The sequence below is a fragment of the Carassius gibelio genome, chromosome B24 (assembly GCF_023724105.1).
Source record: "Carassius gibelio isolate Cgi1373 ecotype wild population from Czech Republic chromosome B24, carGib1.2-hapl.c, whole genome shotgun sequence".
In the NCBI taxonomy this organism is placed as follows: Eukaryota; Metazoa; Chordata; class Actinopteri; order Cypriniformes; family Cyprinidae; genus Carassius; species Carassius gibelio.
The window spans coordinates 15,702,886-15,719,997 of record NC_068419.1 but is presented as its reverse complement, the minus strand read 5'-3'; the positions used below and the strand labels follow the sequence as shown (position 1 = coordinate 15,719,997).

The window sequence follows — 17,112 nt, the reverse complement described above, 5'->3', positions numbered from 1 at the left end:
GATATAGAAATATAAAGCGGTAAATGAGGACAGCAATATGGGCTCCATGGCATCAGAGCCTAGCAGCCCTCAGAGCAGCATGCGTAGTCGTTCACCTTCCCCTGATGACATCCTGGAGCGGGTAGCAGCTGATGTAAAGGAATATGAGCGGGAGAATGTAAACACTTTTGAGGCCAACATCAAGGCTAAGCACAACCTCATCACTCAGGAGAAAGAAGGTATTATACTCTGCCATAAGTTGGGTTATTAGCTGGGTTCTTCGTTCTCGCTTGCTTTTCAGGGAATGTTGGGCAATGTTAATGTGCCAGAACCGGATGGTCTTTTCCCTATAAAAACACATTAAATAATCTGTAATCTATTGGTTTACTCTTGTTGTCTTTTATGCAGGAGCCAACCCAAAGAAACCCTCAGCACCCGACATGTTCACGGAGTCAGATGACATGTTTGCTGCAGATTTTGATGTGAGTTTATTTGGTTTTTCTGCAGCTTTAAGATTAAACCAGTTGGTTATTTTGAGAGATCTGACTGCTTTTTCACTCCCATTACAGAGTGCCAGACTGAGGGCTGCAGGTATTGGTAAAGATTTTAAGGAGAACCCCAATCTCAGGGATAACTGGACTGATGCAGAAGGATACTACCGTAAGCCTAATTTAAATCCAAAGTCTTCCTTCTTTTTTAAATGCAGTGCATTTTAAATGGAAGAATGAATAATTAAAAACATCACTTTTTAGGTGTGAACATCGGTGAGATACTGGACAAGCGGTATGATGTGTATGGGTACACTGGACAGGGTGTGTTCAGTAATGTGGTCAGAGCCAGAGACACTGCCCGGGCTGGCCAGGAGGTGGCAGTCAAGATCATCCGAAACAATGAGCTCATGTTAGTACTCCTCTTTGTGATTTTGCCTTGGTGCTCTTTTGTGTTTTACCCAAATGTTAGTTTTCAACCATATCTAATCCTTTGTAGTCATGGCTGAATTTTTTATTCAGTGGTTTTGTTTGTTGTGTCTTCAGGCAGAAGACGGGACTGAAGGAGCTTGAATTTCTAAAGAAGCTGAATGACGCAGATCCCGATGATAAATTTCACTGTTTGCAGCTCTTCAGACACTTTTACCACAAACAGCATCTCTGTTTGGTGTTTGAACCTCTCAGGTAATTTCATGGTTGCTGATTGTGTGTGCATCTGTCTGAGAAAATTGCTAAGGATGCAATATATATTTTGCCTGATACCAATGCAAAAATTAGCTGGAGCCAATAACATCACTTTTCACCACTAAGCAGTGTGACTATTTTTAACATTTCTTATAAAACTTTTTTTTTTGTCTCCTGGAAATTCAGCTTTGCTATTACAGGAATAAATGACATACACCTTGTCACTTTTCCATCCATGATGAGTTTGCATCCCTGCTAGATATATAGATGTAGAATTTTACATTCTTTGTGAATAGGGCATGAAAACATTTTCATGCCATAAGAAAAGGTGAATGTTTCATATTTTAAAATGTTGAACTCTGCAAAGTGTACACATGTTTGAAATGGGGCTGAACTAAGCCTTGAAATGAGGAGCTTCCCTAATTAGCCTCATCAAACTAATTCCAAGATGAATATCATATAATAAATATGAATATTAATGTCAATATGTTCACTAATATAAAATGCATTAAATATCATCTCAAACATGTATTTTGCATTAGTCATTCACAGCCGTTTTCGCTGTGTTTGTCTCTATCAGTATGAATCTGCGTGAAGTGCTTAAGAAGTATGGTAAAGACGTGGGGCTGCACATCAAGGCAGTTCGTTCCTATAGTCAGCAGCTCTTTTTGGCCCTCAAACTATTGAAACGCTGCAACATCCTTCATGCCGACATCAAACCAGACAACATATTGGTGAGCATCATCTTTATGGCTGCTGCCTCCAGAGACTCCATTCATTCACTCAGTCTCTCTTTCTGCAGGTGAATGAATCAAAGACTATTCTTAAACTCTGTGATTTCGGCTCTGGATCTCATGTTGCTGACAATGAAATCACTCCCTACCTAGTCAGCAGATTCTATAGGGCACCTGAAATCGGTAAGTTGCATTGTAGCTATGTGATTAGCAGGTTTACCTATGTTCATGTTATTATATTTTAGTTTCCACAGATTTTTTCACAGCTGAACTTGTGAATGGGCCTAGTAATTGGATCTAACTTTCTCTTTCTTCCCAGTCATTGGTAAACCATATGATTACGGCATTGATATGTGGTCAGTCGGCTGTACCCTGTATGAGCTTTACACTGGAAAGATCCTGTTCCCTGGCTCTTCCAACAACCACATGCTGAAGCTGGCTATGGATCTGAAGGGCAAGATGCCCAACAAGGTATTGAAACAGTATTCAAACTTTTTATTTTCTTTTTTGTAACTTGCTTATTTGTTACATTTAAAAGATAAAGGGGGGAAAAAACGATAAAACTTGCCTATTTTTTTTTCTTTTTTACAGTTTTTCATTATCTTTGATATTTGCTAAGAATTATGTGCATTTCTCAAAACAATTTGTACAAACAGCACCATGGATTGACTGTAAAATCCTGTAACTAAATAAAAATCTTTAGTTCGTCTCTCGAAGGTATTTTTTCAGTGAAGATGTCAGTGCCATTATAATGAAAAGTCCCTGTGTCTTTTTTTTACAAACAAAATAATCAGTATGCTTACCGTATTTTTCGGACTGTAAGTCGCACCTGAGTATAAGTCACATCAGTCCAAAAATACGTCATGATGAGGAAAAAAACATATATATGTCGCACTGGACTATAAGTCGCATTTATTTAGAACCAAGAGAAAACATTAGTCTACAGCCGCGAGAGGGCGCTCTATGCTGCTCAGTGTAGGCTACAGGAGCACTGAGCAGCATAGCCCACCCTCTTGCGGCTGTAGATGGTAATGTTTTCTCTTGGTTAATTTCTCTTAGTTCATTTCTCTTGGTTCATGTCAAATTGATTTTGATAAGTAAGTCGTACCTGACTATAAGTCGCAGGACCAGCCAAACTATGGAAAAAAAGTGTGACTTATTGTCTGGAAAATACGGAATTCATATTGTTAATATAACAGTGCACTCTGTTAGTTTTACCTGATGTAAACAATGGAAACAGTTTAGATGACAGTTACTTTATTGAAATGAAGGCTGTACTGCACTTATGTATGCCATATATCCATTTCAAAAGTACACATTTACACATTACTGTATGTGGGATATTGATTGAAAGAGACTGGATAGGAATTAGGGGTGGGCAATATCTCCATTTAAAATATATAGAGATTTTTTAAACACGATATGGATCGTATGGATTTTGACACATCGTAATATCTATATATATTGTTTATATTTAATTCTGACTTTGCTTTTTTGTCTTCTCTGTGCTGTGCTCGCCTCCGCATCCCTAATTTTGTTCCCCCTCCCCTCGTGTTGACCATGGCGTCATCTGCAACCAGACCTGAGGCTGCAGAACTAGTATATAAAAAAGGACAACTGGCTTCATTATATGGAGATACTTCTGTTTTAAGGCATCGGGCGAACAGCAGGCAGATGTCTACTGTAGGGCCCTATGATTTCTGTAGGGCCCTATGAGGATTTTCCTATGATAAAAACGGAATTTACAGTTTAACGTGGAATGTCACGGAATTTGGCTAATTTTAAATGAATTAATCAAAAGTAGGTCATTGCACTTTCATCAAATCGTGATATGGACTAATATCTGTAAATAGTAAGCCGGAAAAGTCTATTTAAATTTGAATCCTGCAATGAATGTTCAGTGTGTCTGTGTTAATGATTGGCGCAGAAGCGCTTCTTCGTTTTATTACACACATGGAAGCGTGCGTGACGCTCCGGTGATTTCAAGTCTGTCTTCTCACTAAATGAGGATATGAACACATGAAGAACATCTCCAGAACTGCTTGATCTGAGTAAAACTAGTGTCATATATCACATCATAGACTGTAGTATCACATACACAGAACTGTAACGGTAAACCCGTCAAAATACATTTACATAGACTACTACTACTACTATTTAAAATGAAACATACATAATTTAAGGAATAATCGCACAACATTTCTTCCATGTATTATTTTTAATATTAAATCCCCTTTGTTTACCAAAAAATAAAGTTTTCTTAATTATTAATAATTAAAAGATAAATTAAATTAATATTTTATGCCTTCATTTGATAACCAGAAAAACGTGAATACACCAAATTTCAGAAGGGAAAAAACATTTCACATAAGGCTTTTTTAAGGAAAAAATGGTTTAATGCATTTAAATAATTACACTTGCTTAAACAATCACGTAACAATAAAACGTATGAAGAAAAAAATAAAACCTTTAATAGGGCCCTAAACATGAAATATTTGGCATATTTGTTTTTACAGTAGTTTTTGGGGGGGTTATTTTTCGTGTAAATATATCGAGATATTTTTTTTTGCCCAGCCCTAATAGGAATCACTTGTACCTGTGGTCTGAAAAAAAAATGAAACATTACAACATCATTGTATTATAGAAAAGAAAAAGAAATATGGGCACAAAGGTGAAAATAAAAAATTCCCAAATTATTGTCAGAATTTATATCACTTTGTGTTGTGTTGTCCTCTGTCTGTGTATGGTAGAGATGGGCACTTGGGTTAGTGACACTGATTTTCATACACTTCAGACTCGACCTGAAATGACTCCAGACATGACTTGAGGAGGAACTTAAACTTTGAAATTTTTAGTTAACTTTTCTGCTCAAGATGTGAATGTTTTGATTATTGTTTTTAGATAATGCTTTAAGGCTAAAATATTATATATTTCAGTTGGAAAACCCTGAACAGAAACTGTAAATGTTAAATGTAAAAATGCATTGCATGTAAAAGTTTTTTTTATTTAATTTTTTTTGGGATCTCTGCTTGGAAAGACAATATAGATGCCATGCTTAGGAACTTTAATTGAATTGTGCTCGTTGTTGTATTTAAAAAAAACAAAACGATTGCAATGTTTTCAACTGACACATGGTATTTAAAACAAAATGATCCCAATCGTAACTCTGGCGTGCCTGTGACTGCCCTGCACGTTAACTGCTTACATCGGCGCTGCTGCAGCACAACACTGTTGCTCACATTAATTTGATCCTGCTGGATTCTGTTCTAGAAAATGTCAGGTTTTAAATTTTTGCATTCCGGTAGGCCTATTTGCTTTTAAAAATCCAGCATCTAGTGCATTCGATCTTGACAGTGCGTGCATGCAGACAAGGACGTTCGAGTGCGGCTTTGCCTAAATTTGGTGGATCTGCCATAGAGTCAATTGGTTGTTCTTGGAGATAGCGGGTTAACTCCGTGTCAGCGCGCGCTCTGATCGGTAAAGGGGCAGAGATTTCAGACCTCCATTTATTAAGGAAATCGGTCACAAAACTCATCCGCGGCAACGTTTTTTGAGCAAATTTCAAAGCCGCACCCGCCCGCCATCCGCTGATTGTTTTGCGGTCTATGGCCATGCAATGCTTTGCTGATGCGAGCCGCAAAAAAAATGCCATTGTCTGTTCTAGAAAGGATGCAGCAAAGATATTTAATGCTAATGTATGAGGCATAGGCCTACGCTGAGTTTCATTTACGATGAGATGCGCTCTAGTTCACAGTGCAGTGAAAGTGAACGCGGCGCGCTGGTGCCTCCATGTCGGTTATCATTGTCTGCTATATTTGCTTTTTATTTATTAAAATACATGCAATTGGTTGATGAAACATTTATTAAAATTAAGACAAAATTTGTACAAAACGAAATTCGTTTTTAAGAAAGGTTTTCTACAAAGCAAAATTTTATGAAGTGGTAAATATCATGTCTGATGATTTACAAAACTTCATTAAGTGGTAAAAACCATGTCTCCCGATATATTGCGCATCTTATGATCCTATCTAAAAAATGTTTGTAAAAAATATTTTAATGACACGGTTTTGGCGGTTATAGAGTTCTAATGACGGTGTTCAACTATAACCGCCGGTCTCACGGTTATATACGAACCGTCACACCCCTAGCGTCACAGTTTAGTGACATCATTGAATGCTCCGGAATAACGTATTGTCAGTGTCTGTCACAGTGCCTATTAATTGCTGTTTTTGAATCCAGCAATTATTTATTTACATATTATAAACTCTGATTATGACAAGTGTGGTATAAAAGCTTTGTTTATTAGAGGAATAATAGGTTGATGTTAGATCGTGACCATGCAGTTAGAGCCTATAGCCTTCATTTATGTGGCTTCATTCTGGTTTGCAGGTTGGTCACCAATTCAGAAACATTTAGGCATTGTTTCTTTTCCTGAATCTTCACAATCTAACCCTCTAATTTTGCAAGTTTTTTTATTATCGTTCACTTTTAATCACGGTTTTCGCATCATGGGAAAGGAAATTAAAGATTTCATGAATTAAGAATTTGTTCCATTTATTAATTTGTTCCCTTATTTCAGTTAAATCATGGGTTATTTAGGGAATAAAATTAATGAAACAAGGACAATTGCCACAAATTAAGTTGTAGGAACTAATTAACAAGTTGTAGGAATGAATAGACTACCTGTCCTGTCACTGTGTCCCGCAGTTATCTGATGAAATTACTTAGTTATTACATTTCTATTGCTTTTCAAGTTGAAGAACTTTTGTTGTTTCTATTTTAATGTACTTTAAAGTTTAAATCCCATTAAAAGCTTAATTTGTACATTTTGAATGAATGATGCATTTATATACCATCACCGTCACTCACAGCCACTTGCACGCAGCCCAACATTAAATCTTTTAACCAACCATCAATAACTTTAATCGATTGCATCTCTTACAGAAAATTTGTCATCAATTAATCGTTGACATCCCTAAAAGCAAATGATAATGTAGGAAACCGCAGACAATCCATATGGCCTACATAATCAGTTGCATGAATGTACCAAAGTAATCGCAAAAGAATTGTTCAAAAGAATGAAAAACTGCTTTTATAATGTGCACAGGTGACTAGATCAGTGGTTTTTAAACCTTTCCATGAAGTACCTCCAGCACTGCACTTTTTATATGTCTCCCTATATCTGACACACCTACTTCAGGTCTTGCAGTCTCCACATGAGTTGGTTCAGGTGTGATAGATGAGGAAGACGTACAAAACGTGCAGGACTGGGGGTACTCCAGGAAAGGTTTGAGGAATAGATTATGTGGAGGTTGAACAAGTAGTTTTGAGAATTTCATTTCTGATTTGAGAAATACACCAAAGTGACTGAGAAAACGTGTAAATATATACTCACTTTATTATGCCATTTAATTCCTATGTATAAATCCTTACATGGTGTTTTTTTGAATTGTGTAGATGATCCGGAAAGGCCTGTTTAAAGACCAACATTTTGACCAGAGCTTGAACTTCCTGTATATAGAGGTAGACAAAGTGACTGAAAGGGTACGTTCCAGTTCATGTGTTGGTTTCCACTTTCATGGTGTTATTTTTTTCTAATTGGCTTTAATGCCATTCACACAACTATGATAACAGCACACATCTGTTTCATGCCCTTCACCTTCTCTTACACATTCTTTCAAACTTTCAGGAGAAGGTAACTGTGATGAGCACCATTAACCCCACTAAAGACCTGCTCGCGGACATGATCGGTGGTCAGAGGTTACCTGAGGATCAGAGAAAGAAGGTCATGCAGCTTAAAGATCTGTTGGATGGTACTCTGATGCTGGACCCAGCTAAACGCATCAGCATCAACCAAGCCCTACAGCACCCTTTCATTCAGGAAAAGATATGATACTTTCATGCCTAACCTGTGACTATCCATTGTTCCAGGACTGAGCCAATAGACTCAAGCTCAGAATGTTTTTCATCACAAGACTTTCAATTTTCTATTTTTATTCATGTTTTTCTAGTGATTTTTGTTTTGCCCAGTCATTTTATTATTCGGATCTCTCAGATTGGTCTTGTTTTTATTGTACAGATGAATACATAGTCATTCCCTTGAGAGAGAGGCATGTTTAGCAGTTATCAGACTTTGTCTTATTTAACTTCAGAAGTGACCGAAATGTGCAAAATGCATCATTTATATGTTAGTTTAGTGTTCAGATGTTGAAAGGAAGAAATGGCTGAGAAACAAGTTATTTTTGTGATTCTACAATTATAATGCAAATGTGTCCTTTTTGGTAACCATTTAAACAATTGGCTTCAATTTAGATTTACTTTATAATAGTTAATGATGTACAGCTGTTTAAAATAGTGGTTTTGCTCTAGTAAATTTACCTCAAATGATACTGGATATCACACTAGAAACCTTCTTGTCCCATTTTATTTGTCCCACCTTAAAAGCCTGTCCTATTAAGAAATTTACGTGGGTCCTTAAGGTGTTAAATCTTAGTGAATGATTCCAAATTGTCACTTTTTGACGACTAAATTGTAAATTAACTTGGATTTCCAAAAACTCTAAAGCTAAAGCAGGCCTGTTAGAGATGATGCTTAAATTTAAAGTCCCAAATATTTAAATTATGTGGTAGGAAGAGCCACAATGCCAACATTGAAGCGCAAAAGAAAGTCTCTCAGACATGCCCTGAGAGATGGGTGATCACTTATTTTACAGTGTAAATAATTCAATTTTCGCAGCATAAAACATGTTTTTCCTAACTGGGATTGTTATTATTTTTTAATAAACTTGAAAAATTTGATTGTGAAGGGAAATTAAAATGGCTACATGAGTGTAATCTTTTTAGTAATAAAAGGTTTTGCTTTTTAGTAATAAAGTGTAAAACTTTTGTCAGCTGCTATTGGGATTTGTTGTTTAACTGAAAATATTTTTTTTACATTTTGCTTTACAAAATGTGAATATATATATATATAAAGCCGGGGCCTTTATTTACCTGAACTGAGGAAGGTAACAGGCTTTTATTTGAAGCAGGCTTTTATTAGAGGCAGGCCTTTATTTCTAATTCCATCTGTTTGATAAGTAATTGTTTTAAATAACCCGTTTTAAATTAAAAGCGATAGCGTTCCAATGGACAGAGATCATAATATTAGCACAGAATCAATCACCGAAAGAAACAGTTCGGTTCAGACGCGCTCTGTGTCAGTCTGCTTCATGCTGAATCACACATGCGCAGTATCATCAGCTCTCGAATCGGACGCGTCCGACAGACACGGTTCTCGGTTCAGTGTACTGGTGATGATCCGAAAACCGATGCAATTACTGGTTCTTGATTCGAGAACGAGAAACGCTCCAGCAGTGGGCGTGTACGTTCATTATCTGGCTCCGCTGCACAAATTTCCCCCGGCCTTTATTTGTCCGTGTTGACCACGGCCACTACAAGAGGCCCGGCGTTTATTTGACTACTGGTTTTTATTTGAGGAATTACAATATATATATATATATATATATATATATTTTTTTTTTTATATATCTCGTATTTTTCGGACTATAAGTCGCACCTGAGTATAAGTCGCATCAGTCCAAAAATATGTCATGATGAGGAAAAAAAAATATAAGTTGCACTGGACTATAAGTCGCATTTATTTAGAACCAAGTTCAAGTTACAGTTATAACTCACAGGTCCTCTCTAGGTGCTGATCCACCATCTCGGCTGAATTGTACTGGATCCGGGTAACTACAGTGACCATCTGATCTGGATACAGACTGAATTTGGTGGCTAAAGGTGACCTCGGAATAAGAGAGAAACAGACTAATATTAGCATAGATGCCATTCTTCTAACGATGTAGCAAGTACATTGTGTGTTATGGGAAGTGTTCACGGTTCCGGTTTTCCTAATTAATGCAGCCTTAAAATCCTTTAACAGATTTGAATAATAGAAAGGTGTTAGTGTGTTATGTGTAAGCCAAGTTAAAGATGTGGGTCTTTGATCTAGATCAGGGATAGGCAATTCCAGTCCTGGAGGGCCACTATCCTGCCAACCCTAATTAACCCTCAGATGGTTTTCGGGTTTTTTTTTAACCCCAAATGACTTTTGCTCAAATTAAAAAAAAAAAAAAATGTTCCCTTTGTCCAAATGGTATGAAACCTTCTACGGCTCTCAATACTTTCTAGATCTACAAAAAAAAAAAAAAAAAAAAAAAAAAATTGGAATGATATCTGTTTTTATGTTAGCGTGGCAAAAACAACGCAGAACACATCGACAGAAATGGCACAAATAAAGTGGCACACTTCCACCAATGCAAAAACATTCACAATGATAAATTATATTGCTCACAACACACACACATACACACACACACACATAGAGGAATACATTTTTGAGACTATTAAAACTGTTCTCTTATCATTTGTCAAATAAAATCATCCAAAATGCAGAACCAACACAAATATAAAGTGGTGACACTGAGACCGACAATGTGTATACACACACACACACACATGAGGATATAAAACAACTGCTCTCTTATAATTATTTCAATTAAATCATGCAAAATGCAGAACCACCAAAGAGGGAGAGAGCGATGACAGGATGAGACAAAACAATTTAGCACGCACACACAAACCTGCTCCAACGACGTCTACAGAAGTCATGCGGTTTACCATGCTTATTGCCTTGCAATGCATTGTAATGTAACATTATTGAAAAACTGGGTTTTTTTTTTTTTTTTTTTTCAGTTAAAAAAAAACTAAACTTTGACCAAAAATATTTCATTTTTGTTATAATTTTTATTTTATAATATTTAGATATGAATCCAACTTGTGAAAAGATATCTTTTAGGTAGTCAAATAGCATATAGTGGAGCTCTATAGCCATCTAGTGGTTAAAGTGATTTTATTTTTATTTCTTTACAGCATTTTCCAAAAAATGGGTATAAATGTTACATTAAATAATTTAAAATTATCCATGTTATCCCCATGAATGAAAGTTAGAAATCTGGGTCTTTTTTAAAGTGAATTTTACATCAAATGCTGTTTTTTTTTTGTAAAAAGCCTATTTAAATAAATATTTATTTGTTTATAGAAATTTAAAAGATATCATAAATCCTCCAAAAACTGCACAAATGTTGAGTAAAAACATTAACAAACAGAGTAAAATTACATTTGTAAAAAAAATAAATAAAAAAAACTATTATCTTGTTACAAAATTAAATGTTATTGTCCCAAAAAACACGAGTATGGATAGGAAACGAAGACCATCAGAGGGTTAAACACACCTGAACAAGGCAATCAGTGTTTTCGGGATTACTAGATAGATACAGGCAGGTGAGTTTTTATGAGTGCTGAAGCTAAACTCTGCAGTATAGTGGACCTCGAGGAACGGAGTTGCATATCCCTGATCTAGATTTAAACCGACACTTCCATTAATGCCAGCAAAGTTTTAGTATTGAACGCAGCACTAAGATCCTATAGCACTAATAGAGAGACACAACCACAGTCAGATGTTAAGAGCAGGTTATTTGTAACTAAGGAGAGCAGTCTAAGTACTATGCTACGGTCTAAATCCTGACTGGAAATCCTCACAGATACCGTTTTTCTCTTAGAAGGAATATAATTGTGAGGACACTACCTCAGAAAAGGAAAGAAAAGGAAGATTTGAGATTGGTCTGTAATTAACTAGTTCTTCGGGGTCTAGTTGTTTTTTTTTTTTTGATGATAGGCTTAATAACAGCCAGTTTGAAGGTTTTGGGGACATATCCTAATGACAAATTGATAATGGTCAGAAGAGGATCTACAGTAGGTGGACAGCCTAATTGGGCATTACCACAGCCGCGGTAATTCAGTCGCGTGTTAAAATCATTCGCGAAAATACCACCAGGTGGCGCAAAGGGACGGATTGCGAAAATAATGTAATTGTAAAATGGGATAAAAGAAGGAAGTAAAACAACAATAACATTATGATATAACATTGTAACTTTTTTTTTTTTTTAAATGTTACAATTTGTTAATTTCAAAATTAGGCTACAGTCTACTAAACAAAAATTAAAAGAAGAACTTTACACAAAGGATCATATGAATGCTATTTTTATTAAACAGGTAATAAATATAAGGCCTATGGGTGTGTGTGTATATATAATTTAAATGTTTTCATTTCATTTTCATTTCGGTTCATTCTTGGTTTAAAAAAAATCTTCAGGTTCCATATGCAGAGCGAAATGGGAACGGTCCAGCATTTACCAATAATTAGTATTAACTCTGTTAATATTCTTGATTTTTCAAACTACCAACAGACGCCACGCAGCCAGTGTGTCAGCGTTCCAAACGTCCGCTTGGTCGGCAGTACGTCCGCTTTATAACGTTCGCTGGTGGACGTTCGGAGGACATCCGGATTTGGTAACCTTTTAGACGTTCGCTGGCGGACGTTCGGAGGACATTCGTCTGAGACAGTTTGTGAACGTCCCTGTTTCGTCCCTCATCTGCCATTTCCATTCCAACACTTGAAAAATTCAGTTTTTCTTTTATCATCAGACCGGACCAGGGCAGTAACTAGTTACATGTAACTAATTACGTAATTTAATTGCAAAATAAATGTAGCTGTAATCTTTTAATGTGATGTAAACTGTAATTAAATTACAGTTAATTATGATATTGTTAATGATTACAAAGGGAGTTACATTTGAATATTTTCACACATATACATATTTAAAATATGAGACACCAATGTTTCTGAAGTTGAAGACACAGAATATGACACATGCTTATTCCATAACAGTTTTATTTCCTATTTTGGTTTATGTAAATGATTATTTATTTATTTTATTTTATTTTTAGATTAACTGCCTTTTTCCAAGGCATTATTAGATGCCAATGTTTCCTTTCATAGCTATGCAAAGATTTGATTTCAAAAAGAGATCATAGCTATTAAACTATATCTTATGATTTTAAATCTGTATTTAACCTAAAAAAAAGATTGCAAAGTAAAAAGAGCTGCTAAAGTCCTATTTTGAGGTGGTTGTACTTTACAATTAAATTATAGTCTTAATTCAAATGAAAAAGGATTCTGAAATCTGAGAGTAATCAGTGTTGAGTACCACTGTAACATTAACCCTGGCTGCTTTAAATGATTCAAAATAATCAAATTTTGAAAACAATATAAATTTTGAAAAGTAATCAAATGTAATCAGTTAAATTACTTGGTCACTTGAAACAGTGACACTACATATTACATTTTAAATAAGGTCATTTTAATCAATCAATCAATCAATCAATCACCTTTATTTATATAGCACTTTAAACAAAATACATTGTGTCAAAGCACTGAACAACATTCATTTGGAAAACAGTGTCTCAATAATGCAAAATGATAGTTAAAGGCAGTTCATCATTGAATTCAGTGGTGTAATCTCTGTTCAGTTTAAATAGTGTCTGTGCATTTATTTGCAATCAAGTCAATGATATCGCTGTAGATGAAGTGACCCCAACTAAGCAAGCCAGAGGCGACAGTGGCAAGGAACCGAAACTCCATCGGTGACAGAATGGAGAAAAATACCTTGAGAGAAACCAGGCTCAGTTGGGGGGCCAGTTCTCCTCTGACCAGACGAAACCAGTAGTTCAATTCCAGGCTGCAGCAAAGTCAGAATTGTGCAGAAGAAACATCTGTTTCCTGTGGTCTTGTCCTGGTGGTCCTCTGAGACAAGGTCTTTACAGGGGATCTGTATATGGGGCTCTAGTTGTCCTGGTCTCCGCTGTCTTTCAGGGCAGTAGAGGTCCTTTCTAGGTGCTGATCCACCATCATGTCTGAATACGTACTGGATTCGGGTGACTGCAGTGACCCTCTGATCTGGATACAGAATGGATCTGGTGGCCACGGTGACCTCGGAACAAGAGAAAAACAGACAAATATTAGCGTAGATGCCATTCTTCTAATGATGTAGAAGGTACATAGGGTGTTATGTGAAGTGTTTCCGGTACCTAATCAATGCAGCCTAAAAATCCTTTAACGGATTTGGATATTAAAAGCATATTAGTATGTTATGTGTATGCCAGGTTAAAGAGATCTAGATTTATCTAGATTAAATCTAGATTTAAACTGCAAGAGTGTGTCTACCTCCCGAACAATGTTAGGCAGGTTATCCCAGAGTTTAGGCGCCAAATAGGACAGACCTATATTGTTTGTGATTCTGGCTGTCATCCTTTCTTGCATTGTCTTGAGTCTTCACTTTGCCAGTTATAAACTATATATTGTTAGTTGCCTGGATAGCCCACAGTCATTTTGCTATCAATATGCTCTCTACTGGATGTACAATGCTCTGCAGTACACTTTGTCTTTTTAGAATGTTAATTTCTACTTCTGCAGTTATTTTGGGGAAAGTAACTAAAAAGTAATACAGGAGTAATGTAAGGTAAGGAATTACTTTTAAATGACAGTAACAAGTAATCTATAATGTATTACATTTTGGAAATAACTTGCACAACACTGGTCCTCTTCCAGGCAGATTTGTAACATATTTTGTTAAAGGTCCCATGACGTGGATTATTTCCTTTTTTATGCTTTTTTAATGTTTCCTTAGGTATACTTATATTGTTATTATGGTTTTTACATTTAAAATTTAGACATAAAAAGCATTTTTATATCCTGATATTAGCCCTCTGGCTTGATTGCTCTATTTGAAGGGGCCTGTCTGCTGTGAGACTCCAAGTAAACAACAACTGTTGTATGTTTTCTCTCACAACATGCTTTCACCACAACTAACAGCAAACACATGAATAAACCACATGAATACAGTAAGAGCTTTGTAGTGCAGCATAACAGCGGCATTCATTGTAACGGCAGTTTAGGCAAGTGTGCAGATATACTCGCGATGTGTGACAGCTCTGAAAAAATAAAGGGAGCGTTCTTTGAGCGCTCTCTGTAGTTAAATCACAATTTAAATAACAGGTTTGTTTCATGCTACTAAGAAAAACAACATGAAGTTGATCGTATAGTCACTGGCTTGATTCACTGATGCATAAACAGTATTAAATGATTTAGAAAGAAAGTCTGTGTGAACTTGAATAATTAGCTACACATCAGAAATCACTGATCACAGATCAAGCATTAATGAACCATGTTATTCACTGTTTGTGGCGGTGCTGTTGAATCCATATCATAAAAGTCTGCTTGTAACGCCTGTGCTGACATTGCGACTGAATTATATGTATATATTTGGGCAGGAAAAGTAGAGAAAGGGGAGGTAACATTTCTCCTTATAACATCATAAGGAGGAGATTCAAGATCAGCCCGGTTGAGCTTCCATTTTCTCAAAGGCAGAGAAAGATTTTGATTTGAAAGAAAGTGTATGTATTGAGAGAAAGATTTCGATCAAAATCTCGATTTACACCGATTAAAATTTCTAGAAACTTGGGGACCATATACAGGCTAGTGGAACTCATATTAATGTAAAAAAACGTCAGAAAGTGACATTTCCGTGTCATGGGACCTTTAATTGGAACTACTTAATTATTGCCCTGATGGTGAAAATTAGTATCTTCATTGCTTTAAACTTTTTTCTTACAGCCACAATTTATTTTGTGAAGCTCAAAAATCTTGTTCTGTACATCAGGTTTACTCCTTGTGATAGATGATTAAAGGGTTAGTTCACCCAAATATGAAAATTCTGTCATTGATTACTCACCATCATGTTGTTTCAAACCCGTAAAACAAGATTTCAATTGAATCTGAGAGTTTTCTGACCCTGCTTAGACAGCAACACAGCTTAAATGTTCCAAAGTCCAGAAACATAGCAAGGAGATCTGTGAATTAATCCATGTGACATCACTGGTTCATCCACGAAGCTACGAGAATACTTTTTGTGCGAAAAAAAAAAAAAAAAAACTTTATTCAAGACAGCTCTCAGATTACATCAGAAATATCTTAATTTGTGTTCAGAAGATGAACAAAAGTTTTACAGGTTTGAAACAACATGAGGGTGAGTAATTAATGACAGAATTTTCATATTTGGGTGAACTAACCCTTTAAGTGCCATGACATGACATTCAGCCAAGTATGGTGACCAATACTCAGAATTCATGCTCTGCATTTAACCCACCCACACACACACAGAGCAGTGGGCACCTAAGTCGTGGCATTGCCGGCCCAAGATTTGAGCCTACAATCCTAGGGTTAGGAGTCAAACTCTCTAACCACTAGGCCACCATTTCTTTCTTAATCAGCTATCAGAAGGTCAGAAGGAGTACAACCAAATAGTAGAATTCTGATGTACAGAACAAGATTGTTGAGCTTCACAAAATAGAAATGGCTGTAAAAAAAAAAATAGCTATAGCATTGAAAATACAAATTTCCACCATCAGGGCAATAATTTAGCAGTTCCAATTAACTAAAGATGTTACAAATCGGCCTGGAAGTGGGCATGTGTCTATATCATTCTAATGCATGCTGAGGAGAAGAGTTTGAGTGGCTAAAGACTCTCCAATGATCACAGCCGGAGAATTGCAGAAATTACTGTAGCCTAATCTTGGGGTCAAAAAGCCTACCGTATATTCTATATATAAATATACATACATATATATATATATATATATATATATATATATAATATTAGTGGGTGGCACTGTAAATGTATCAATTTCCTCATAATAACGGTTTTTGCAAATGATCACGAGAAAAAATTAAACAATCCAAGGTCAAAAACAAGTCAAGGCAAAAACAAGACTGATGGCTGAAGGTCTGGAATTCATGGTAGCTTTCATTGTCAAGGCCAACACAGGAGAACATTCAGTGTTGCCAGATTATAAATGGCCATGTATCGTACCAGAAGTTCAAAATTATCGTACACGAGTGAAAACAGTTATTTATCTATTCTAAACCAACAACATTTTGACACGACCTGCATATTTCCACAATAAATAACTAGCTGTATGGTTGGACGGAAGCAGTGCGACAAAATACTATCCCATTATTTTCAGTGACTGTCTGCGTCGTGGTGCATATTAAAACATATTAAAATGATTTTTAACACTTGCTTTGACTCATCCAGTGAAGAAAGAATTTAGCTGTTGCTGCGTGGTGCAGTTAACTCCACATCTGAGCCGCTGTCATTGGAAGACTGTGTTGCCAGATGTTGGTTCTTCCGATTTTGCGTATGAGTATAGAAGCCCTATGACTGCAACTACCATCATTTGAATTTTCATAAAATTCTGAAATTATCGTACATTACCGGATTTTTTTCATTA

General features: G+C 36.1%; 1 protein-coding gene across 1 annotated transcript in view; it reads left to right on the top strand.

The window, feature by feature from the left end:
- prpf4bb (pre-mRNA processing factor 4Bb) overlaps positions 1-8,769 on the top strand; it is a 47,219-nt gene extending 38,450 nt beyond the window's left edge. The window contains exons 6-15 of the mRNA XM_052596687.1: positions 8-218; positions 388-461; positions 549-639; positions 732-879; positions 1,014-1,151; positions 1,732-1,885; positions 1,954-2,068; positions 2,205-2,356; positions 7,343-7,429; positions 7,575-8,769. Of these exons, the coding sequence (XP_052452647.1) occupies positions 8-218; positions 388-461; positions 549-639; positions 732-879; positions 1,014-1,151; positions 1,732-1,885; positions 1,954-2,068; positions 2,205-2,356; positions 7,343-7,429; positions 7,575-7,778 (1,374 nt within the window). The 3' untranslated portion in view covers positions 7,779-8,769. The remainder of the gene's footprint in view (positions 1-7; positions 219-387; positions 462-548; positions 640-731; positions 880-1,013; positions 1,152-1,731; positions 1,886-1,953; positions 2,069-2,204; positions 2,357-7,342; positions 7,430-7,574) is intronic.
- Positions 8,770-17,112: the final 8,343 nt, after the last annotated feature.